Source organism: Tamandua tetradactyla, chromosome 20, assembly GCF_023851605.1.
Source record: "Tamandua tetradactyla isolate mTamTet1 chromosome 20, mTamTet1.pri, whole genome shotgun sequence".
NCBI classification, from domain to species: domain Eukaryota; kingdom Metazoa; phylum Chordata; class Mammalia; order Pilosa; family Myrmecophagidae; genus Tamandua; species Tamandua tetradactyla.
This window is the reverse complement of record NC_135346.1, coordinates 8,221,811-8,248,802: the sequence shown is the minus strand read 5'-3', so window position 1 is coordinate 8,248,802 and position 26,992 is coordinate 8,221,811. Positions and strand designations below refer to the sequence as shown.

At 40.8% G+C, this 26,992-nt stretch overlaps 1 protein-coding gene across 1 annotated transcript in view; it reads right to left on the bottom strand.

The window, feature by feature from the left end:
• CHSY3 (chondroitin sulfate synthase 3) overlaps positions 1-15,232 on the bottom strand; it is a 235,734-nt gene extending 220,502 nt beyond the window's left edge. Inside the window, exons 1-2 of the mRNA XM_077138326.1 lie at positions 14,419-15,232; positions 11,573-11,856 (exon numbers count right to left, since the gene is read on the bottom strand). Coding sequence (XP_076994441.1) covers positions 11,573-11,856; positions 14,419-15,232 — 1,098 coding nt within the window. The remainder of the gene's footprint in view (positions 1-11,572; positions 11,857-14,418) is intronic.
• Positions 15,233-26,992: the final 11,760 nt, after the last annotated feature.

Sequence of the window (26,992 nt, the reverse complement as noted above, 5' to 3'; positions counted from 1 at the left end):
AAACCCAACTCATCGAATTGAGTGCAAGAGATCATCAGAAGCTTGACTTCTCCCTCAGTACAAGACCATGAGTGAGCTCCAAGGGGACAAGGAAACTGTGTGTTTGTCAACTGCTATAGCCCAAGAGCTAGTACCACACCTCATAGAAAGCACTCAATCAATCAATCCATATATATATATATATATATATATATATATATATATATGGAAAAGTGAAATTGGTTAGCTATGTAAGATGTGAGATTCCTGAATTCAAAAGCAGAATGTTTCAACAGTATTTTAAGTAACACTTTATGTTTTTCATGTTTTCTGAGGCACACTCATCATGGACATTCAATATCCCTATTTCATATGGAATTTATTTCTGTATAACAAGACATTAAGTTATTAATATATATCATGTTTTCACTGAAATGTTCATATATCATATTTTAATTTTTGCATGCAAATTTTACCTTACAATTAAATTAGCATTTATGAAAACAGATATTTTGAATAATTACATCAGTGAGAAGGTAACCAAACTAGTAACTCAAGGCTAAGCTGTTAGGAACTCTCTTGCACCTCTCTGAACCCCTCAGGTGGGGTGACCATCTGGTATCCGATTTGAGGATTCTTCCTTTTATAGCGGGCAGCTGCACCCTCTCTTGATGAGCAAAGCACAACCCACAGGTTTGCACCTGACAGGCAGCACACAATAGCTGCCCTCTAGCTTCTCACCAGAGGATAAGCAGACGTCCAACAACCTGCTGGCCAACCTAATACGAAGTATTTCAGTGAGAAGTAATATATATATGGAAGATTCTCTGATGGATATTCTAAATTTTAAAGTAAAAGGTGCCAAGCAACTGTGTGCTTGACCGTAATTGCATTGTTTCCAAGTAGAATTCCCCTTGCAGGATTGCTCTTCTGTGCTGTAGCCCAGGCTATAATGGGGGTGTTTATATCAAATATCCAAGTGAACTGTGCTCTTTTTCAATAAACTTTTTCCAAGTGAACTTTTTCAATAAACAGTTTGCTTTTTTAGAGAAATCATAGATTTAACAAAAAAATAAGCACCCCAACCCCAATTAACACTTTGCATTAGTGTGGTATCTTTGCCACAGGTGATATATGAATATTATAATTGTACTATTAACTATAGTGCATCATTTACATTAGAGTTCATTGTGTTGATTGTTGTTATTGTTTTTGTTATATTCCAGTAGCATATCTACAACATAAAATTCTCCCTTTAACCTCATTCAAATATACAACTCAGTGGTGTTAATTACACTCACAATGTTGTGGTAGCATCAATCACCAAAACTTTTCCATCACCTCAAAAAGAAATTCTATACCAATTAAACACTAACTCCCCATACATAGCCCCACCTGGACTTTGTTTTCTAGTTTCTGACTCTATGAATTGTCTTATTCTAATTATTTCACATGAGTGAGATCACATGGTATTTATCCTTTTGCTTCTTACTTGTTTCATCAATATGAAGCCTTCAGTGTTCAGCCATGCTGTGGTATATATAAGCACTTCATTCCTTTTCATGGCCAAATAGTCCATTGTCTATACATACTACATTTTGTTCATCCATTTATCTATTGAAGGACAGTTGGGTTGCTTCCATCCTTTGGCAATTGTGAATAATATCATTATGAATATTGTCATGCAAATATCTGCTTGAGGTCCTGCTTTCAATTCTTCTGGGTATATACCTAGAAATAGGATTGTCAAGTCATATGGTCATTCTATACTTAACCTTCTGAAGAGCCACAAAACTCTATTCTACAGCAGCTGCACCATCTTACATTCCCACCAACACTGAATTAGTGTTTCTACTTTACCACTTTCGCTTTAACACTTGGTATTTTCCATTTTTTATAGTAGTTATTCCATTGCTTGTAAAATGGTACTTCATTGTGGTTTTCATTTGCATTTCTTTAATGGCTAATAATTCTGCGCATGTTTTTATGTGCTTTTTGGCCATTTGTATGTATTCTTTGTAGAAATACCCATTCAAGTATTTTGTTCATTTTCTAACTGGGTTGTTTGTCTTTTTTGTTGTTGACTTATAGAATATATTTATATATTCTGTTTCCTTTCTTTTTATATCTTTCACTCCCCTTCTTTTTTTTTTTTTTGATTTTTGTTTGTTTGTTTGTTTGTTTCTTTTTCTTGCTGAATTTATCTGGCTAAAACTTCCAGGACAATGTTAAATAGCAAGGGTGACAGTGAGCATCTGGTCTTATTCCATATCTAGAAGAAAATTTTCAGTCTTTCACCATTAAATATGATGTTAGTTGTGGTTTTTCATGTAAACCCTTTATTATGTTGAGAAGGTTTCCATGTATTCCTAGTTTTCCAAGCAATGTTATTGAGAAGAGGTGCTGGATTTTGTCACAGGCCTTTTCTGCCTCAGTTGAGATGACCACATGGTATTGTCCCTTTGTTCTATTAATGTGGTGGATTACACCAATTGATTTTATGTTAAGTCACTCTTGCATACCTGGAATAAATCCCACTTGGCTGTACTGTATAGTTCTTTTGATGTGCCGCTGGATTTGGTTTGCTGATATTTTGTTGAAGAATTTTGCATCTATATTCACAAGGGATCAGTCTGCAAATTTCTTTTCATAAGGCATCTTTACCTGGCTTAGGTATTAGGCAATACTGGTCTCAGAATGAATTAGGGAATGTTCCCTTATTCTAATTTAATGAAATGGTTTGTGCAGGGTTGGTGTTAATTCTTCTCGGATTGCTTGGTCAAATTTACCAGTGAAGCCATCAGGTCCTGAGCTTTCTTTAGGGGAGATTTGTGATGACTATTTCAATTCTTTACTTTGAATTGTAAAACATTGGTCTGTTGATATCTTCTATTTCTTTTGGAGTCAGTGTGGGTAGATTTTGTGCATCTAGGAATTTGCTCATTTAATCTAGATTATCTCCATGTTCATAGTATTCTCTTATACTCCTGTTTTAGTTCTGGGGTCAGTAATAATGTTTTCCCTTTTATTTACAGTTTTAGCTAGTTCAAGTTTAGTGCTGAAGTAAGTACTGCCTTTCAGTAATAACACTGAATGTTAATGGATTAAACTCCCCAGTCAAAAGGCATAGATTGGTGGAATGGATCAAATTATGACACAACTATGTGCTGTCTACAAGACTCTCACTTTAGACCTAAAGGCACAATTAGGTTGAAAATGAAAGGATATAAAAAGATAATTCACACAAATGGTAACCAAAAAAGAGCTGGGGAGGCTATGCTAATATCAGACAAAATAGATTTTTAATACACAACCGCCATAACAGACAAAGAAGGATAATATATATTGATAAATGGGCAAGCCATCAAAACAAAATAAAAATCATAACTATGTATGCACCTAACCATGGTGCCACAAAAATGCAGGAGGTAAATCTTAAAACTAGAAAAAGGAACAGTTGGAGACTTCAACACAACACTCTTATCAATAGATAGAGCATCCAGACAGAAGATCCATGAGGAAAGAGAGAACTTGAATATGACAATAAGTGAACTAGACCTAACAGGTACATACAGAACACTGTACCTCACAACAGCAGGATGCGCAATTTTCTCAAGTGCACATGGATGATTCTCCAGGATAGATCACCTTGGTTTGCAAAACAAGTCTCAATAAATTTAAAAAGAATGAAATTATACAAAGCGCCTTCTCTGACCAAAATGGAATGAAGCTGGAAAACAAACAAGCGGAGAACTAGAAAATTCACAAATACAAGCAGATTAAATAACCCATACTTAAACAATCAGTGGGTTAAAGAAGAAATTGCAAGAGAAATTAATAATTATCTTCAGATGAATGAAAATGAGAACACAACATATCAACTTATGAGATGTAGCGAAGGCAGTGCTGAGAAGAAAACTGATATCCGTAAAAGTTTACACTAGAAAAAAAGGAAGAGCCAAAATCAAAGACCTAACCGCACACCTGCAGGAACTAGGGAAAGAACAGCAAATAATCCTAAAGCAAGAAGGAAAGAAACAACAAAGATTAGAGTAGAAATAAATGAAATTGATAATAAAAAAAATAGAGAGAGAATAACAAAATCAAAGGTTGTTTCCTTAAGAAGATTAATAAAATTGACAGATTGCCAAGAAAAAAAGGAGAGAAAATGAAAATAGATAAAATAAAAAATTAGAGGAAAGATATTACTACTCACCCCACAGAAATAAACAGGATCATAAGCAGATATATGAGCAACTGTATGACAACAAATTAGACTAATTAGATGATACAGACAAATTCCTAGCAACACACAGACAACCTACACTGACTCTAGAAGACAGAGAGGACCTCAACGGACCAATTACAAGTAAAGCAATTGAATCAATCATCAAAAATATCCCAACCAAGTAAGCCCAATTCCAGATGGCTTCACAAATGATTTATAACAGTCATTTAAGAATTAAAACCAGTCCTGCTCATACTCTTCAAAAAAAACTGAGAAGAGGGAACACTGCCTAACTCATTCTATGAAGCCAACATCACCCTAACACCAAAGCCAGATACAGATACCCACAAGGAAAGAAAATTACAGACTAATTTCACTAATGACTTCGATGCAAAAATTCTCAACTAAATACCTGCCAATAAAATTCAACGCCATATAAAAAAAATCCAACAATATATTAAAAAAATTATACACCACGATTAATTGGGTATTATTCCAGGTATGCAAGGCTGGTTCAAAACAAGAAAATGAATTAATGTAACATATCACATTAACAAATCAAAGTGGAAAATCACATGATCATCTCAATTGATGCAGAAAAAGCATTTGACAAAATCCAGTACCCATTCCTGGTAAAAACAATTCAAAGGATTGAAACAGAAGGAAAGTTCCTCAAGATGATAAAGGGCATATATGAAAAACCCACAGGTAACATCACACTCAGTGATAAAAGGTTGAACACTTTCTCTCTAAGACCAGAAACAAGTCAAGTCACCCCAGTCACCACTGTTATTTGACATTGTGCTAGAAGTTCCAGCTACAGCAGTTAGGCAAGAAAAATAAACAAAAGGCATCCAGATTTGTAAGGAAGAAGTAAAACTTTCATTATTTGCCGATGACATGATCCTATATAACCAAAGTTCTGAAAAACCCTCAGCAAAGTTATTAGAGTTAATAAATGAGTTCAGCAAAATGGTGAGATACAAGATCAACATGCAGAAATCAGTAGTGTTTCAATACACCAGCAGTGAGCAATCTGTGGAAGAAATCATGAAAAAAATTCTATTTGCAATAGCAAATAAAAGAGTCAAATACCTAGGAATAAATTTAACCAAGGACATAAAGGATCTGTACACACAAAGTACAAAACATAGTTAAAATAAATCAAAGACGACCTAAGTAAATAGAAGGACATTCCCTGTTCATGGATTTGAAAATTCAATATCATTAAGACGTCAATTCTAACCAAACTGATACACAGATTCCAATGCAATGTCAATCAAAATTCCAATAGCCTATTTTGCAGAAATGGAAAAGAGAATCACCAATATAGATGGGAGGGAAACGGTCTCTGAATAGCCAAAAACATCTTGAAAAAAAAAAAAAACAACCAAAGTTGGAGTTCCCACACCTCCTGACTTTACAGCACATTGCAAAGCTACAGTTGTCAAAACAGCATGATATAGGGAGTGCAAGGGTAACTCAGTGACAGAATTCTCACCTGCCAGGTGGGAGATCTGGGATTCGATTCCCGGTCCATTGCAAGGTATGTTATTATATCTCAATAAAACTGCTTAGCTGTTCAACTTAGCTGCTCCAGTAAAACTGCTTACTTTTTCTCCAAAGAAGTAACATACCATAATCCAAGTAAAAAGTAATATAGGTATGTAAAAGAATATATTCCTTTGTATTTTAGGCACTAATTCACAGGCTGAAAAAGAACTGAAATAGAAATTTTATAAAACATAGCTTCCTAAAACCAAAACAAAGAGAGTGCAAGTAGGAAATCGACTTGGAATTTGATCAGAGAACTAAGAACACTTGTGTTCAATTAAAAAGAGAGTTCCGACATAGAAAACTAAAGCAAGTATTTATATCATATAGCTTATCTCAAATCGCCAGGACGTGTGTCCCAAACTTAAAATTTCTCACAACTGTTGAAAATCTTCCTCTTGGGAAGCACAAGTTGACACACTTCAGGTGACAAGGCATGCATTAGCAATGAAAATGAACTAGCTAAGCCTGTGAAATGTCTAAAAACTATACCAGGCTTCTTCATCAACCTGAAATGCAATTTTACTTTGTATGATGAAGAAAACAGTGTTACAGAAAAGAAACTTCATAAAATCAATGCATGAGGATTTCACTGACAAGTGGGATGGGGCTAGAAGAGCAGGTGTGAGCAGCTTACTGCTTATGGTTAATTTTAAAATGAAATTGTGACCACATCGGAACCAAGAAAAGATTTTTGAGAAATTGCAGATCAAAAGTCTAGTCTTACACTTTTGCAAACATTTTAAGATACCTTTTAGAGTATTGATCATGTTCATTGTAGAGCAAAATTAGCGTTAGAAAAACGGAGAGTTCACAAGAAATAGGAGGGAGCTCAGAGGAATGTACAATAGCCCAGTGAGAAGGACCCAGCTATTTGGACCTGCTTGCATATGTCATGGAGAACTTACACACACTTTCATTTCTCCATGCTGTCAGCCTCTGGTATGACTTACAAGCCCAGAGAAACATTTCAGGGATATATTCTTTTGTGAAATAATGGGACTTTCGAGGGTGTCTATAGCCAAAATGGGCTATAAGACACTCTGGTTTGAAGCTAACTCCCTAAAGACCTTAATAAAAAGCTGTTTAATCATAGAAACTATTTTTTAAACCTACAGAGAAATATTTTGACCAACTAGGAGCTTTCTTTGATATATAATCTTTTGGTTCCATTTAACTACAAACTTTAAAAAGATAAATAGGAACTGTTCTGAAAATTACTCTTCAAAAGATGAAATATAAAACTGCCTCACAGGGAAAAAGATAGTCAGTAGAATTAAAATTATCTTAGTGTTTGAAAAATAAGTTACGTGACAAGGAAACTTCCAGTTCTGCCCAGACAAGATGAAAATGACTTGTATAAGCAATTTTCAAGAGAGTGTTATTATTATTTATTAAAAATACATCAATAATAAAGCAAGCATCAGTATATTAGTATATAAGATATACAATTCAAATAACTATGTTTGAAAAAAATTAATTCTTCTGTAAATTAAGGTATTGAAAATAGTCATCTCATTCTCAACTGGGAAATTACTCCATTTTCCAGAAAATATTTTAATGAAAATTTGCAGCATATGGATGATCTGGTTCAAAGGATCCAAACTCATGCCTGCATGGCCTGGGAAGTTAAAATAAATGTGGAAGGAGAGCTCAGTGTACAACAATGGAACATGAAGAGAACTGAAGCCTGCCTGCTTTGCTAAAGGCATCAAAAACACAAAACTTAAACAAAAACAAGAAAAATCTTAAAGCACTCTATGTGCCAAATAATGTTTGAGAACCATATGTGGCCTCTTAGGCTTGCAGATTGTAGTTGGATAACTAAAAAAAAAAAGCCAGTAACCAAGACAGAGCTCAACTAAAAATGTGGTCTTAGCCAACAGTAGATGCCAATAAATCTAACACTCGGATAACTAGAACAGAATAATTGTTCATGAACATGCCCCTCTTTGTAATCCATACCTATAAAAAGTGCAGTATAAATGAGTACAACAGCAACCTATAAAGTCTACTGATTAGTATGCCATCTGCCATATGGTCTTGAAAACAAAATGCTTCTACCCCAGCACGGGTAATCTTAACTCAGAACCTCCAGTGACCACAGGTCTTTTGTGTGCCTGTCTACACATCACCAGCGACCAAGGGCTCTTTATTCAGAAGAGGTTGAGCTCTTCCTTGGCCCTAACTGTGATCTCAGAGCATATCCTGTGATCTCTTGGAATACCAGGGTTGTCCCGCAATGAGCTCTTTAACCTACGGAGAAGCTAATGAAAAGCATGGCAGAAAAGAAAAAGTGAACAGAGGAAACACAGAGAAACAAAAGCAAGAAATATGTCCCTGACCGCCAAGACCCCATGGTGAGAAAGAAGGAAAGGGCCAGGTTATTTCCTGATATGCAGCTCTAGGAGAAGCTTTCAGCTGCCTGGACCGACAAGCTCCTGATGTTCAGGTGAGTCCACTATACAATGAGATGTACTGACTTCCTTTCCTACAGAAGCTTCCAGAGAACCTCAGAAAAAGAGGCGATAGTGCTGGCAACCAATCTAGAAATCTACAGGGTAACTTTTTATGTAGGCAGTGTCTGATTTATTCGAAATCTTAAATCTGTGTATTAAATAATGAGTTGCTAAATAATGCTTTTCTGCTTTATGTCTCGAAGATATTACCCAGCATGATGTGGAAAGACAAAAACAACACTCTATAATGCATTTTTAAACAGGCTTCCAAAGTCTGTAAGTTTTGCCAATACTGGATTTCTTATATTTCCAAAATACTGCAACAAATTGGTTTCTTAGTCTTTTCCAAAAATGCTTAACCTTGGATTTTCTAATTAAAGGACAATTTAGCTTGACCCTTTTGATATAGATGAATCACCCATTGCCAATAATTATTAAATAAACAACATTCATGAATGAGTGTTATAAATTACATCACATGATCTCTGCAGCATTATGACAATAACAGATCACATTTATTGAAATTTTAATATATGCCAGACACTATAGGAGGGACTGTACATGGATTATCTCATTTAATCTGTCGTCACATCTGTGGTCTGTGAGGTAGACATGTTTATAATCTCCATCTTCAGTTGAATTAAACAAGGCTCAGAAAAGTAACTAGTGAAAGTCAGTGAAGCTAATAAATTGCAGGGACTCAAATCCAAGCTCATATTTATTCTCTCACTCTCTCTCATTTTCTCTCTGTCATTTCACCAACTCCTATGTTTAATGGCATATATAGCAGAGAAAATAGACTTCAATTTAGCAGTAAAGAAGAATCCTAGAAGATTCCCAGTTTTTATTGAAAATAATATAATTTATATTCAAGGAGAACTACGCAACCTAGATGTTTCAATATTTTGTTCAATTCTGTCCCTTCCAGATATGCAAGCCTGTTCACAATTTTTAAAAGAAACATTCCTTCAAGGATATTTCATCTATTCAGACACAAAAAGCATGAGCGTGCTTCCTAACAAGAGTTTCACCTCCACAAGAACTTTTATTAGCAGGAAACGTCAAACAAAATCCTGAAATCCATGAAAGGTCTATAGAGAAGGAAAATTTTGAATTTTCAGAAAATACTGTCACAGATGGTTCTTTTAAAAGAAATACGGAAACAAAATTAATGATCAACTTCATAGCTTGCTCTAAGACTAGATGTGAAATCTCATCTCCACTGGGGACACCAACCCAAAGTAGCACAGATCAGTCTTTCTATACAGTATGAATGGTAGCATAGATGGACACCATTTCAAACACCCTAAAATCCAGCCTAAATAATGGCTTCTTTGATGGACAAATTGGAAAGTGATGTACAGGATTTGCATATGTCATATCCTAGTTTGGCTATGACTAAATCGACCTACAGAGTTGTCTCAAAAACATAGAACACACCCATAATACTAAAAGGCTTTGACGGAATTTCTTTGTATGTGAATCTTTACTAATTTTATTGAGATATTGTTTAGCATATTGCTTGGTAATGAAATTTACGGTCATTCCCTTAAATGATGTTTTGAGATTTGAATTAAATACATGTATTCTTTAAAAAAATTATTGTTTAAGTAGCTCTTATAAAGACCAAAATTTCAAAACCCAGTCAACTCTATAGAATACTTTAGCAAGATGAAGCTAACATTCCGAAACAGTATGTTCTTTGAAAATAAGTTCTGATGCTCGGAAAAATGTTGAAATGATTTGTTTCATATAGATTCTGAAGTCTGTGATGGACAAGTATCAGTCTAAATTCAAATATATTATGAAAGTTTACTGAAATGTGTTCACCAAGTTACATCCTGTAGGATACAAAGCCACTTTTGTTTGTCTGTTTCAGTTAACTTAATGAAAGGACCTCAGATTCCATTTATTTTAACAGAGAGGGTGTACATCTATGACAACTTGTCTTCATTTTAACTGGAAACAGTATGCATATTATAAATAAAATATTAAATTATTTTTGAGCTTGTAGTTCACTTGAGCACATTTTGCTCTATCTGAACACAAATGAGTAGTCTTTTAGTTATGGATTGAGCCTGCACAGCAGAATCACTGAAAACTCAGAACAACAACCAAAATGTTTGTTAAGTATAGGAAATATAGACGAGAAAGCAGAATTTACTAAAGTGAGATTATACTTGTAAAAGAAAAATGAATGGAATTTTGCAATCTTGAAGTATAATGACTTCACAGAGAACACATTTTTTATAAAACATTTCTTCTATACCAAGTGGCATGCAAAAACTGAAAAGATAATCAAATCAGTCAAATCATCCTTCACAAAGGTGTGCACTGAGAAGCTAAAATTATATTAAATAACTACCTGAAAGCCAAGTACTGAAGAGTACAATACAGTGTTTAAATGATTATCTTTTATCACTATTATCACTATTATCTTTTGAGAAAACTATTTAAATAAAATTGTATTCCATTTCAAAACAAATTTCTGAAGCGATAAAAAGAAGTCTAGAGCATATCATAAAACCAATTACTGCAACAAAAACAAAACCAACAGTTCATAATATAGATGAATTAAAAACGGTCACTCCTCAGAAAATGGGAAAGGGGCAGGTATAAACAAATTCCAGGGTCCTGGGCGGATAATAAGCAGTAACTTTCCACCTTCAGAACTTCTTCTATGCTTTTTCCAAATAACTTATTCTTTTTTTATGTGCTCTACAAATTCTCAAAGGAAGAGGGGTTAAAATTTTCTGAACAAAAATTATCATGATACATTATAACATTTCTATGCTGTTTCAAAAGATACGTCAAGTGGTTAGAACGCTCGCCTTCCATGCGGGAGACCCGGATTCGACTTCCGGACCACGCACCCCCCAAAAAAATACATGTTAAATTTCCCACATGAAAACTTCAAAGAAAATTCAGAATTGAACTATTTGGAAACAAGGAGATATGATCTGTTGTTGGCAGCAAAAATGATAAAGGCAAAAACAAAAGACTCCAAATGCTAAAGGCTACAGCCCAAGAAAATAAAAGCAGTTCTCTTTGTAGAGACAAGAAACAGATACCCTGGTACTTAACCACCAATAAAGCACATAAAGGGCACCAACCAAAAACACAGCCACAGATGTAGGACACCGCCTAAAGTTAACGGTCACTCCAATGACAAAGCCTCAGACAGTCCGAGAAAAGTGCCTCCCACAGTCACCCTTGTGGCCACGATTGGCTGCCATGATCATGTTCAAGCAAATATAAAAAACCAGAGAGAATAAAAAGAAACACCGTCTCGGACGGTGAAAGGGCAAACACCTGTCGCAGGTGAACATTTTCCCGGAAGCTCCAGGCTTACCTCATAAGACCAGACACACTGAGTCCCACCAAAGCGACGAACGCATCTTCCCACCTCCACGTCCTCGTGAGTGGTGTACATTTCTCGAAGGCATTCGCCAATGTGCGGTACCATCCTTCGGAGAACTTCTCGACTGAAAATCATGCCAGGTCCTCCCATACAGAAGTTCTCCCCAGGCTCCAGCCCCAGCTTTCCAAGTTCTTCAATATTCCCCAGACCAGTCTGCCCCAGGTAGAGAGGCTTGCTGCTATTCAGCGATCTAAGAAACTCTTCTAATTTATCACCTACAAAAAGAAAGGTAACAATCACTCCTTTTCTTAGTTTTGCAATCAACGATCATGTACAGAGCAATGGACAGAACTTCCAATATTAGGCTCAAACTCCCCACAAATCTTCTATGTAACTGAAAAGCAGATAAAGCCTCTCCCGATATTCTATTTAAACATTACACTTTATAGTTATCAATTAAATCACAAAACAATCTCTTCAATCCTTTTCAAGGTCACTGCAAAACCTTGATGAGTTTAACAATTATCAGATTCTTTTGATAAAAATGAAATTATGAGGAGAAAAAGGAGAGACTTCTCAGCACATTTGAAGTACGAAGAAAATTCCCAGAAATAAACACTAATATTAAATATTGAAACTTAGCATTGATTTGGCAGAGTGTTGATATCCAATAATTATATTTGCTTATAAATGATTTACTTTAGTGTTTTGTCTTTAACCCTAAATGTCAATCCTATACACCCCAGAAGCGGTGTATATACAATCTTGAAATGGATTGTATACACACATAAAAACAAATGTCTTGAAATTTAATTTTGGAAGGTGCCTTTTAGACAAAAATAAACATTTATTTAAAATGAAATGATTTACTTGGTTTCACCTTTCATTTGTGTTTCCCAGGAAAACACCTACAAATCAATTATGTGGATAAAACTGTTCAAAAGCATTTTGTATTCTACAAAGTGAAACACTGGAATGAGTAGAGAATCACCTTCTTTATATTCACAGTCAGTTTCTTAACTATCAATTTTCATGAGCACTGCCTCTGCAATCATTATCTTGCTCACATGCCAAGCCCCCTGGATATCAATGAATTTCAGCTGACTCCTATTGGGTTTTTAATACAAAATGCATTTCATTCTTAACAGACATTCTTAACAGAACACTCACTGTTCTGACAATCTTCCAAAGCATTAAAATAAATGACAGCAGTAGATGCTGTTAAGGCATTTTAGAAATTCTCTGCAAATTACTGCAAACTTGCAACAGGAAACCTTTGTAATTTTAATGAGACACGGAAGACAAGGCCACTAGAAGGGAGTGGAAGCTTTTTCCTAGAATCAGCCCTTACTTTAATGCATTAGAGATGAATCACAATTTTTATACCCCATAATCCATATTCCTTATGCCAATCAGCCCTACAGCGGTTTCCCTCCTCCAAACGAAGGGAGTGGAAGCTTTTTCCTAGAATCAGCCCTTACTTTAATGCATTAGAGATGAATCACAATTTTTATACCCCATAATCCATATTCCTTATGCCAATCAGCCCTACAGCGGTTTCCCTCCTCCAAACCCAAGGCCCCCAAATCTCTAGATTTTTAACTCTATGCTCACTCCTGTAAAAACGGAACAGGTCTGTCCCGTGAAACGTACCCCCTGGATCAGCAGAAAGTGCTCAGGCTCCCGGCGGAAGCCTGCACTGAGCAAGGACTGCCCCCCTCTGACCAAGAGGCCAGGAAACGTGGGAAGCGCAGAGACCTCGCTCAGAACCACCCTGCCTTTTCTCCGCGCCCCTCCCCATCGCGGCACACTGACTGCCATGGAAAGACTTACTCGACTCCGAGCAGCTTCGCTCCGCCTGAGTTCAGAAATGCTCTACCCGGACTCAGGGCAAAGGAGCAAGCCTCTCTCAAAACTGACCAGAAAGTTTCTGGCGCGGTGGCTGCGCGCGGTCTGGGAAGGGCTTCCAGCCTCTCGCCATCGCCGCGGCCACCGCCAAGGAGTGGAGAGGACCCAGTACTGGCAGAGCCTGGGGCTCCCAGGGTCGGGCGGACTCGGGGGCGCCTTCCCCTTGTCCCCTCCCAGCACGCCTCGGGACAGCACGCTCATCCCCTCCGGGCTGTCCAGAGCCGCGGCGGGAGGCGAGGGGCGCACGGGCGGGGGCGGTAGCGGGGTGCCCCGGGAGTGCCAGCGCGCCGCGAGGACTGCGAAAGCCCAGAAAACGCTGAGGGGAGGTTCCGGGACAGCTGAAACGGTTGCTCAACCTCACCAGGCCCGAGGCGGGGTTAGCGCCGGTCTCATCAAAAGGACGGCGGGATAAAGAGAGAACGCCGACCTCCAGCCTCGCCCTGGCCGGGCGCCCTCCGTCCTCCCCTCCCCCATCGGGGACACGCCCCTCTGGACCGACATGGGAAGCCGACCGCGAAGGGGGCTCTCAGAGGCCGGCAGGGTGGAAAAGGCCCTGGGATTAGCTCTAGGATTCCCTTCCACACCTCTTCCACGCGGGAATGGAGGGGAAGGTGCAACCGTGGGGCGGGAACGAGAGCAGCGAGACGGGGGAGGGAGGATAAAGCCGGGCAGGTGTGCGGAGGGTCCGGACGGCAGGAGGGGAAGAACAGCGGGCCAGGGCTGTGGGTGGGGAGGGGAGGGCTGTGGGTGGGGAGGGGAGGGCTGTGGGTGGGGAAGGGAGGGCTGCGGGAAGCGGGAGCACGTGCTGGCCGAGAGGCAGCACCAGGGCTGGGCAGGACAGAGGCAGGGCAGGGGCAGAGGCAGGGGCTGGCATCCGGGATGGGAGGCGGGGAAGCGCGCGGGCGGGACAGCCGGCGCCGGGAGGTCACCTTTTATGTAGACATCATCGTCGGCGCGCATGAACCACTCGTACTTGTCCAGGTAGTGGTCGTGCATGTACTTGAGCATCATGAAGGACTTTTTCTGGGGCGGGTAGGAATCGTCCACGCCCGGCAGCGCGATGACAGGCAGGGGTGGCAGCGACTGGCCGGGCCCGAGGTTGGGGGGCTGCTGGCTGGAAAAGAACTCCACGCGCCCGGGGATGAAGCGCGCCCAGGTCCGCTGAGCCGCCAGTGCGCGGCTGCCCAGGTACTTCTGCGCGGTCATCACCCCAACGTACAGGAAGTCCCGGGGTCCGGCGCTCGGGGCGGCGGCGCCCCCGTCCCCGCTGCCGTTGTGGCTACTCCCCGGCCTGCCGCCCGGCTGCTGCTCCCCCTCCTTGGGCTCCTCCTCGGCCGTTGGGGCGCCAGGGAGCCCCGTCGCCCCCTCGGGCTCGCGTCCTCGCCGCCGCTGCTGCTGCAGAGGAGGTGGCTGCGGCCAGGGGCTGCTCCGAGAACCGGCAACTCCCGGCGCTGCGTCGGGAAGCTGCGGCCCCGGGAGCTCCCGGCGCACTGGGGACGGCGACTGCTCGGGCCGCGGCTGGGGCTGGGGCTGGGGCTGGGGGAGCGGCTGGGGGAGCGGCTGGGGCCCGGCGGCGCCGGGGCCGGCGGCCGAGCGGCCGTAGTAGGAGCAGAGGCTGGAAGCGCGTCGCTTCCTCTCGCTTAGCTCGGCCACCCTGGGGGCGATGAGCCAGGACGCGGCGGTGAAGCCCAGCACCAGCCCCAACGCCACGCTCACCCACGGGCGGCGGGAGCGCACGGCCATCGCGGCGGCCCCCGGCGGAGCGCGGCGCGCGGGTCCCCGGCTCCCCACCCCGCCCCCGCCCGCGCGTCCTCGGCCCAGGCGCCCCCAGCCCCAGCCGCAGCTCCCGGCGCCTCGCCCGCCGCGGGCTGTACCTGCCGGCCGCGCCGCCCGCTCCGCCCTGCACCCGAGCCCCGCGCGAGGGTCGGGAGTGAAACTTCTCCCGGCGGCGGCGGCGGCGAGGGGAGCTGCAGCTGGAGGAGGAGGTGGAGCGGCGGCAGCGGCAACGCGTCCGCTCCTAGGCTGCCACCCTGTCACTGGCGCGCCTGGTCCCTCCTCCCTCCTCCCCGAGCCCCCGCCCTTGCTCCCCGCCTCCCGCTCCCCCCCACCCCCCCAACCCCGCCTCGGGGCTCCCAACGGGCCGGGGGGGAGGAGCCGCCAGCCCCGAGCCGTGCCGGTCGCGGTACTTCCCCGTCCCCCGCCCTCGGGCGCCCCCGGCCCGCGCCTGGGTCCGGAGCCGGCCTCCCCCCGGAAGGAAACGATCCGGATCGGGCCGCCTCCGGCTACAGGGCCGACGCCCCCTCCGCTCTCCTCCCCCGGCCCTGGCTCACGGTCCCATTTCCCGTCCTGTCCCACCCCCTCCGCCGGCCTCCCAACTCCTGGCCGCGTCCCGGCCGCCCGCAGCCCGCCTCCCCGCGCTTCGGCTCCGCTGACCTCATCGCGGGGCCCGGAGCCCCCCGCCAGCGCTCGCCTCTCCCGCCCCACTCGCCCCCACCCCCGGCCCCACCACCCGTGCTGTCCTGGCGCGACCCCTTGCCCACTGTGCCGGGGCTGCCGGCCCTCCACGCTTCGCGTTTTCAGTCCTTGTCCCTTTCCATCCGCCGCCGCTGCGCTTTCTCTCCCCGCTCGGGACCGCGCCCGCCACTCAGGAAACCGTCTGCCCATCCCGGTGTCTCCCCTCCCAGCCCAGCCTACGCCCCAGTTCTAGCCAGCACCCTTGAGCACCTCTTGTCAAGCACCTCGGAGTGGTTGGAAACACCTATCTGAGAAGCACGGAGGTGGGGAACGATGGCGAGTGGGGGCCTCAGTTCTCAGAGGACATGACAATCCCGGGTTTCCCACCTGTTGAGATGGAAAATGTGGGGCCTGTGAAGGCTTACGAAGTAGTGGACCCCTACTCTGCTTTCCTGCAAAGATCCGGGAGTTATTTTCAGCCTTGTAGGCTGAAGTAGGATTGGCAAATGATGGAGAGATGTGAGCAAATTTATAGTGCCGATACCAGCAAAATCAAGACCAAGAAAATTCTTATCAAAAAAAGTTTAAAAAGTGGATTTAATCAGAAAATATCATTTTTATTCTTGCCAATAGACCGTATTTCTAAGGAAATGATGGGAACTATCACCCCTCCAATGGGGCAGGAAACATCTCTAGCAGAATCTCAAAATAATTAAATTGTGTTGGCCAAAAGCATTCTGTTACAGCATGAAGAAATTACCTGTGGCATTTTGAAGAAGACATTTTTAAAAATTCTCTCTAAAGGTTGTGCATCTAACTATAGTCTGGGATGCGTTTGGCTTCCCCAACCCTTTCCTCTTCTTCAAATTTCAGGCTTCTGTTTTATGCATCAAACCCAAAGTGATGGTATTGAATCACATTAAACTCGATGGCTCAGTCCAGCCCGGCTGGCAGCCTCCCTGGAGCAGCAGGCGTGCCCAGCGCCGGGGAGGGGTGGTACTTTCCACAGCGGTCACTGGCTGTAGGTGAGTACTTCTGACTAAATGTTTCATCTGCTGGAGAATGAAGCTCCTTTTCCATGCCTGGGTCTTCCCAGAGACACTTGGGAAAATCTTTGGACTCTTTCTTCGTTTCAAGCAGTCAACATTGAATTTTAGTTTGAACGCACAACTAATCAAGCATAAGGCCATTTCTGATTGGCAAATAGGTATATTCCCAAAGACGGTTTTAACTTTCTAGAGCAGTGCTATTCAATAGAACTTTCTGTGATGAGGGAAATGTTCTTTATCTGTGCTAACAAAGCAGACTTTAGGCACATTTGACTACTGAGCACTTGAAAATGTGGCTTGTGTGACTGAGGAACTGAATATTCAGTTTATTTAATTTCAACTAATTTTAATGTAAATAGGCTCATGTAGCTAGGGGCTGCGTGACTGAACGGCACAATTCCAGAAGATCTCCCACTTTATATGCCCCATATTGCAGAACAAATAACTCACCCACACAGCAACACACTCTGCTGTGCAGTGTCCAGCTGGGATTCACTGTTTTTGGAACAATTCATGTAGTTGATCTACAAATCAGCCATTGTCATCAGGCACAAATAATTATCTTATAATTGCTTAAAATATTTTGAAATAAAGTTATCTTCATTCATTCATGTGTCCAACAAATATTTATTACTTCTCCAAGTATCAGACGAGGTGGAAGCTCCAGACATGGAGATGTCAATGAGATATTCGCTGTCTCCCGTTGTGGAGCCAATGGTGCAATGGAGAAGACACATTAAATGGCACACTGCAAAATGAGCTCTAGTTGTGTTCAATGTTATGAAGGGAAAATACAGTCTTCTGAGAGAGTAGTTACGAGAGCATTTAATTTAGTTTGGAATTCTGGGAAAGCACTTGAAAATTGTGAAATAAAATGAAGGATATTGAAGTGATATTCTATACTAGCTATGTAACCTGGGGCAAATTCTTTAAATTCTCAGAGTTTTAAGTTTATCATCTGTAAGCAAGTTTCTGTGAGAATGTATCCAGTTATTGCATATAAGTGCTTAGCACAGTGTTGCATTCATTGTAGACACTCAGGAAATGTTATTTCTTTTAATTTTCCAATCCCTTTCTTCACCGTTAAGTTTCTTAGATATCATTTTACTTGTTTTTATGTTTTTTCATCCTTTCATTTATTTAACAAGTATTTATTTAGTATCTAGAGAAACAGCAGTTAAAAAAGAAAAAAAAAGATAGAAAACAGACAGAAGTCCCTGACTTTGTGGGCTTATATTCTACTAAGGGAGGCACACACACACACACATACACACACACGTGTGTATGTGTAATGCATTTATATAAATAAATCGATAGATAGGTATAGATGCGTATGGTATATCAGGCGATAAGTGCTTTGAAGGAGAAAGGAGGGAAAAGGAGTGGGTGGGGATGTATGTGTTGGGTGATGCCATTTAAAATTAATTGATCAGAGATGTTCTTCCTGATCATTCTAGCAGAACATAGGACAGTGGGGAAACTAACCAGGAGGAAACTAACCACGAGGACAGCTAAAGAAAGGCTTTCCAGGAAGAGGCAATCACCAACTCCAAGGCTATGAGACAGAACTTGCATATTGAGAAGAGCGAAGAGGCCACTGTGGGTTGGAAATGGGAGGGGATGGTGGCCTGGGGGTCATTTAGGCCAGTGCTGAACAAGAGAATCATAATGCAAGCCACAAAGGCAAGACACGTCATTTTGAATTTTCTAGGGTCCATATTAAAAATAAACAGGTGAGGGCGGTGCGATGGTGGCTCAGTGGCAGAATTCTGGCCTGCCATGCCAGAGACCTGAGTTCGATTCCTGGTGCCTGCTTATGCAAAAAAGAAAAATAAAAAAATAACAATAAACAGATGAAATTAATATTACATTTTATTGAACTCAATCTATCTAAAATGTTATGCAATGGGCAACCAATATAAAATCATTAATGAAATATTTTATAGTCTTTTTCTGTTTTCAAAATCCCTTGTATATATTTACAGTAAAGCATAGCTCAATTCAGACAAGCCGCATTTCACACATCCAGTAGCCACAAGTGGCTAGAGGCTACCATATTGGACAGTACACATTTATTGTCTTGCAAGCGTTTGTAAAGTCTTTGGCTTCTAATCTGATGATAGTGAAGATACTGAGCAGACGTTATGGATTTTATTTCTGTTTTACAAGGACCTATGGGCAGAAAATGTAGAGCGGGACAAGGTGGAATCAGGGAAAGCACTTAAAACATTATTGAATAAACCCCATCACTTTGGAATAGAAATGTTGGAAAGATAAACATCTTTCCCCTCACAGTTTCTGTACCTCTCCCTCATTTGTAATAAATAGGAACTTTGGGGAAAAAATTTTATGTGCATTTAACTTCATATTTATTGAGATTCTTCTAGTTATTTATATTTGGTATTTTCCTAGAGCCAGTAAAGTGATTTTCTCATTCTCACTTTATTTTTAAAGATTCATGACTTTCAGGGTAGATATTTTCTGAGAAATCTTTATCAGGAACTAAGGGTGTTTTTTTCTTCTTTTTTTTTTTAACAAAGAATGAAATAATCAGTTATAGGAAGAACATAAGACAAAAAAAAGTATTAGGATGAAAGAGCCATTAAGGGACAATTTTGCGTGGAAACTATCATTAAAGAGAATAAACATTGTTAATTCATACCAAAATATAGCGAGATTTAGATCTGAATACTATAATAGAAGACAAAATACAGAAATGTAAGTATTACTAATAGCTCTGACTAAAAATATCTGATAATGGTTATAGTTCTTATCTAAACAAAAAATGTATAAATAAGATTGCATATGAACCACCTGATAAAAGTTCTATCAAACATCTTGTAATAGATTATGAGAAAAACAATAACAACAAAAACCATCCAAAATTTTAATAGTTGTAAGAAAAAAATTGTAAATCGGTCTCTAGCCTCTCTAAAGCCTTTGACAATTTCAAGCATGTCCATATTTAGTCATTATAACACATGAATTGTATGTCAGTATGCCAGTTTGAAAATATTATGCATACCAGAAAAGCCTTGTTTTAATCCTGATTCAATCTTTTGGAGGCAGCTGTTGCTTTTAATCCTTATCCAATTCTGTAGGGCAGAAACTTTTGATTATCTCCTCGAAGATGTGACTCCACCCATTCTGAGTAGGCCTTGATTAGTTTACTGGGATCCTTCAAAAGAGGAAATATTTTGGAGAGAGTTAGAAATGACAAGACAACAGAAACTTTAGAGCAGAGCTGACAGTGATGCCCAGATGTTAGGAGATGCTTGGAGCCCAGCTGATGTCACCATGAGATGTTAAGCAAGCCAGAACCTGGAGAGAGCCAAGGGAAGCCAAGAGATGAAAGCCAGCCCTGGAGAAGCAAAGTGAGGAGCCCCCACAGGAACAGCGGAGCCCAGGAGCAAGGGACCAGCAGATGCCAGCCACGGGACTACCCAGCTGACAGAGGTGTTTCTAACCCATCGGCCTCTCTTGAGTGAAGGTAACCTCTTGTTGGTGCCTTAATTTGGTTATTTTCACTTCTTTAGAACTGTAAATTTGTACCTTATTAAATTTCCCTTTTTAAAAGCTGTCCCAGTTCTGGAATATCACATTCTGGCAGCTTGCAAACTAGAACAGTCAGCTTCTCTGAGCTGAAGCTATGAGAACAGAAGGTATTCTGGGTTCACACTGAAAGTGCAGCTCTCCTAGGGGTTGTGTCCTTGACTTCAGAATGACATTAATGCAAACCACACTGTTGGGGATTGAATCATGTCCCCCCAAAAGGCATATTCAATCTCCAACCCCTGGACCTGTGGGGAACGAATCAATCTGTAAGTGGGAACTTTGAAGATGTTATTAGTTTTGTTGTGACCAAACCAAATAAGAGTGGTCTTAATCCAGTATGGCTCAAGGCCTTATAGGCAAGGAAAAGTAGACATGGAAAAAAGCAGCCATGGGGAGCAGCCAGAAGCTGGAAGTCAAAGGAACCGGAAGAGAAAGGAGAAGCCTCCCAAGCATTGCCATGTGATTGAAAAGCCAAGGAACCCTAAATATTGTGGCCAGTCAGAAGATACCTGCTTGGGGAGAAAGCAAGCCTCTAGCCTCTGAAACCATGAGCCAATAAAGTCCTGTTGTTAAGCCAAACTATTGTCCAGTATTTGTCTTAGCAGCTGGAAAACTAAAACAGTTTTTGGCACCAGAAAGTGGGGTGCATCTGTTACAAATACCTAAAAATGTGGAAATAACGTTAGAATTGGGTAACGGGTAAATAATGCAAGAATTGTGGGCGATTAAAAATGAGTGACAGAAAAAAAAGTGAGTGAGAGCTGTAGAGAAACTTTATCTCATCTTAGAAAATACATAATTTGTCATGAACAAAATGTTGGTAGAAATACAAACATTAAAGGTGAAGCCTTAGAAGAAAATGGTGAATGTGTTATTGGAAACTAGAGGAAAGGTGTGCCTTCTTATGAAGTGGTGGAGAACTTGGCAAAGTTATGTTCTGATGTTGAAAGGAGGGCAGAAATTAAAAGCAATGAATTTGGACATTTAACTGAGGAGATTTTCAAGCTAACTGCGAAAGACGCAGCCTTGTTTCTCCTTCCAGCATATAGTAAAGTGAAAGAGAAAGGAATAAGCTGAGAATTTTAAACTGTTAAGAACAAAGGAACCAGGAATCGATGACTTTGAAAATTTTCAGCCTACCAGGTAGCATGCTCTGAGACTAAGTCCTGAAGCCCTGTCAGGGACCTTCCTGAGCTCTGGGCACATGAGTCCCCAGAAGACAAGGCTCCTCATGAGGGTTTAGCTGAACAGTTCTTTGCTACAGAGGGTGTGGCTGGACTTGGATCCAGTCCGCCATTTTAGTGGAAGTCAGGATTTGAAATGCAGTTTATCCAGGAAGGGTCTGTGGAAAGTTCTATTGTCTGATGATATGGACCTGCTTTAAGTACACACGTGGCTGGCAAGGTTTCTACAAAATTTGTGTGAGCAGAACCACTGCCTGCCTGGACAAAAAGGGACAGAGGAGGGATGAATCGGATGAAGAATGACTTCAAAGAAAGAACCATGGAAGCCGAGGTCTGGAATAAAAAGAGCTCCTCAGGCCAAGAGAGCAATGCGCAGTTCTGCCTGGGCTGTTGGACAGGGCAGCCATTGCACCCCATGGTTCAGGGAGAATGCTGCCACCCAAATGCTTGCAGGTGGTGGGGCCTGTGTCCCAGCATTCACAGACAGCCTGGCTGTCGCTCCAACGCAGAGGTGGTGGGTCCTACACCCCAGACCAAGTCTGGGACACCTAGCAGAGACCATTGAGCACTGCTTTGGGGGTACTACCTTGAATGTTTGCACTGATTGGGAAGAGGTAGTAATAGCTTTAAAATCACAGAAGAAGATACTGCGAATGGATTTAAAAGAGGAGTGTCATATTTTGAAAGTTGAGGACGTATGTTTGAGTGAATGGTGCAGTATGTGTTTCCGTCACAAGGTGTAATCAAGATTGGGATGGTATTGACATTTTGATTCAGTATTTACTATGATATTCTGAATGCTATCTTTTTTTCTTGACAGATCAAGGTCGAGTTGATTTCATTTGTGTGAAGCAACTGTGGCATCTAGTGGTTAATAATCATAATGGTAATTCAGTTGCTTTCTAAGGAATAGATGGTGCTATCTGGTATTTTTGACATTGCCGAAGATTATAATAATCATAGAGACATACAAAGATAACCATTTGATTACATTTTCATTTCCTCAGAGATCAGCCCATGAAAGGATGATAAAAGTTCATATACTAAAATATGAAAAGATAATTATTTACAGCAGATTATAAAACTGCAAATTTTGAGATCCGGTATTAATCTACATTTAATGAATCATCATTAAAGTGTTCTAGTTAAACCTTCTTTTTAATTTGGTACTATTAAGGTTTTACTCATTTCTTTTTTTTTTTTTTCTTTTTGCATGGGCAGGCACCAGGAATTGAACGCGGGTCTCTGGAATGACAGCTGAGAACTCTGCTGCTGAGCCTCCGTGGCCTGCCCTCATTTCTTTTTTTATATGGAATAATGGTATTGTGGCTATGTTTTTAAAAGAGTTCTTGTTTTTTTTAAGAAGCACACATTGAAATAATGATAGATGTAACGGTATAATGCCTGGAATTCAACATAATCTGGATGGAGGGTAGGTTTAATTGGTTTAATTGGTTGGTAGGTCCTGACTGATCAAGCCCTAATGGGGATGGATGATGGAAATATGGGGCTTCATTATATTATTTTTAGTGTAAATTTGATATTCTTCATGACAAAAAGTTTAAAGAAAATACTTCATTTTTTTAAAGATCAGCATACATTCATATATATTTTCTATAGATTTGTCTGCAAGAGATGGTCTGTGTAAGCCATCAGCACACTCTGCGAAGACGGGAATGAGCACCAGCTGTCCTTTATGTAAGTGCCAAGAGGTTGTCATATCAGAATTAAAACTATTTTTTCCACTTCCTCTCTGTACTCCTGGGACAGTCTCTTAGAGATAAGCAAAACACCCAATCGAGCTTTTACAAAGGAAGAGGTACTCTTTATGATGTGAATAGTTGCTTTTTTTTTTCTTTTTAAGTAATTACAGCCCACGGGTAGGCAGTGGACTGCAAAACGCACCTAGTCTTCGGAGTGCTCCTTCTCACTAATCTGAATTTAACCTAAAAACTTCTACTTTTCTCCCTCCACTATTCTCCTAAAATATCCATGTGGAAACTTTGAAGTTGCTGTGTATCCCAGAAAAGGCATGCTCTTTAAATCCATTCCTGTGTGCGGACCTCTTGTGGGTGGTGGGTCCCTTTGAGTTGAGATGTGCCCCACCCAACTCAAGGTAGCTCTTGATCCTTTATTGGAGTCCTTTATGAGGATAAAACATGCACAGAAGCTAAGAGAGATGAAACTGAGAGAAGGGCCCAGAGAATTTTAGAGAAAAAGCCACAGATGGAGAAGACAGAGCTGAGCCAACGAAACCCAGGGAGAGAAGGCCCAGCAGATGTGGCCGTGTGTCCTGCTACCTGAGAGAAGAGCCAAGTTTGCTGGTAACCAGACTTGGGAGAAGGAATTGTCCTGTCGATGCCTTAATTTGGACATTTTCATGGTCTTAGAACTGTAAATTTGGAAGCTAAAAATTTGGAAGCTAAAAACGTCCCGTTGTGAAAAGTCAGTCCATTTCTGGTACATTCCTTTTTGTTAGCTTTAGCAAACTAAAACAATCAATAAGCTACAGTTCAATAATTTCTAACTTATCAAACTTAAAATAAAATACACGTGTGCCACCTTACTTTCTGTTCCCTTCATTTTCAATCCTTGCTGATTGTTTGGTTTCCTTCCCTGATCCATGTATCAGTAGTGTCCAATGATAACATAACATGAGCCACATATGTAATTTTAAATGTGCTAGTAGCTGCATCTTAAAAAGTAAGAGCACACAAAAATATATTTTATTTTACCTAATAAATCGATTTTTGTGTTAAGCTTAAAAAAAAATTAGAGCAGTTGTAGTTTAAAAAAAACATGCAGAAAATACAGAGGTCCCATATACGCCTCCCACCCACACAGTTTTCCCTATTATTAACATTTTCCATTATTGTGATTCCTTCGTTAGAGTTGATGAAGCAACATTGTTATAATGGTCTCATTCACTCTAGCCCATAGCTTACATCACTGTCCACTCTTTGTGTTGTACAGTTTTATGGATGTTTTCTCTCTGGTAATTTATATTCAATCCAAAATTTCACATTTAATCCACTGTGGTGGCTTGGAGCCACGTGTCCAAGAAAAACGTGCTCTTAAATTTAATCCATTCTTGTGGCTGTGAACCCATCATAAACAGAAGCTCATCAAGATGTTACGTCAGTCAAGGTGTGGCTCAGATGAGTCAGGTTGGGCTTTAACGTGGGTTTTGGAGTCCTTTATAAGCAGAGTGAGAGTTGGGCAGAAGAAAAATGCCAGGGGAAGCAACCAGAAGCTGAAAGTCAACCAGACCTGGAAGAGAGAAGCCATGGCAGACCGCCACGTGCAGTGCCAAGAAATGCAAAAGCCAAGGCCCAAGGGTCACTGGCAGCCAGCCCCAGGAGGCCACAGTCACAGCACAGTCTTGATGACACTATCATTTTGGACTTCTAGCCTCAAAACCGTGAGCCAAAACGCTCTCATTGTTTAAGCCAACCAATTCAATTGGCATTTGCTTCAGCAATGATGAAACTAAAGCATCCACTTTCAATTACAGGCAAATCTTGGAGATATTGGAGATTTGGTTCCAGACCACCACAGTAAAGCAAATATTGCAATAAAGCAAGTCACACAACAGTACATATAAAAGTTATATTTACACCATACCAACATTTATTGACTATGTAATAGCATTATGTCTAAAAAATGTGCATACTTTAATTGAAATATGACAAAGAGACATGAAGTAAGCATATGCGGTTTTAGTTTGCTGAAACTGCCAGAATGTAATATACCAGAAATGGAATGGCTTTTAAAAGGAGAATTTATTATGTTGTACATTTACATTTCTAAGGCCATAGAAGTGTCAAAACTGAGGCATCCAGAGCAACATACCTCAACTCCAAAAAAAAGGGCCAGTGAAGTTCAGGGTTTCTCTCTCAGCTGGGAAGGCACATAGTGACATCTGCTAGTTTTCTCTCTTCATTTCATAAGGCTTCCCTAGGGAACTTTTCCTTCTGCATCTCCATAGGTCTCTGACTGTGTGGGCTCTATTGGCTCTGAACTTTTTCCACAATGGTTCCCTCTTAAAAAGGGCTCCAGTAAGCAATCCTACCTTGAATGAGCGGAGACGCATCTCTATGGAAACCATCTAATAAAAAATTATCACCCACAATTGGGTGAGTCACATCTCCATGGAAATAGTCACAAAGATCCTACCCAGAAATATTGAATGAAAATTAAAGAGCATGGCTTTTCTGGGGTATATGACAGTTTCAAACTGGCACATACGCTATTGGAAAAAAATGGCAGATAGATTTATTCAATGCAGAGTTGCCACAAACCTTCAATCTGTAGAAAGCACACTGTCTGCAAATCCAATAAAGTGAAGTGCAGTAAAATGAGATATGCCTGTATACCATTCAATGATGTTACCTACATTCGCCAAATTGTGCCTCCATCACCATCATCCATTGTCAAAGCTTTTCCATCACCCCAAACAGAACTTTTATACCAATTGAGCATTAACTTCTCATTTCCCATGCCACTAGCCCCCTAGTAACCTGTATTCTAGCTTCTGGCTCTATATATTTGCATCTTCTCCTTATTTCATATCAGTGAGATCATATGATATTGTCCTAGCTAATCACGTTGAACATCTTTCCATGTTCTTTTTGGCCATTTGTATATCCATTCAAGTCTTTTATCCATTATTTCAATTGGGTTGTTTGTCCTTTTGTTGTCGAGTTGTATGATTTCTTTATATATTCTCGATAGTAAACCCTTATCAGATAGGTGGTTTCCAAATATTTTCTCCCATTCTGTAAGTTGTCTTTTTACTTTCATGACAAAGTCTTTTGACACGCAAAAGTTTATAGTTTTGATGAAGTCCCATTTATCTATTTTTCTTCCATTGTTAGTGCTTTTGGTGTAACATGTAAGAAACCACTGCCTAAAATAAGATCCTGAAGATGTTTTGCTATGTTTTTCTAGGAATTCTATAGTTGTAGTTGTTCGATCCATTTAAAAAATACTTTTTTTTAATTTTTTTATTAATCAAAAAAAAGAAAAGAAATTAACACAACATTTAGAAATCATTCCATTCTACAAATGCACTCAGTAATTCTTAGTATCATCACATAGATGTATGATCATCATTTCTTAGTACATTTGCATCGATTTAGGAAAAGAACTAGCAAAACAGCAGAAAAAGATATAGAATGTTAATATAGAGAAGAGAATTAAAATAATAATACTAATAATATATATATATAAAGGAAAAAGAAAAAAAACAAAAACAAAAG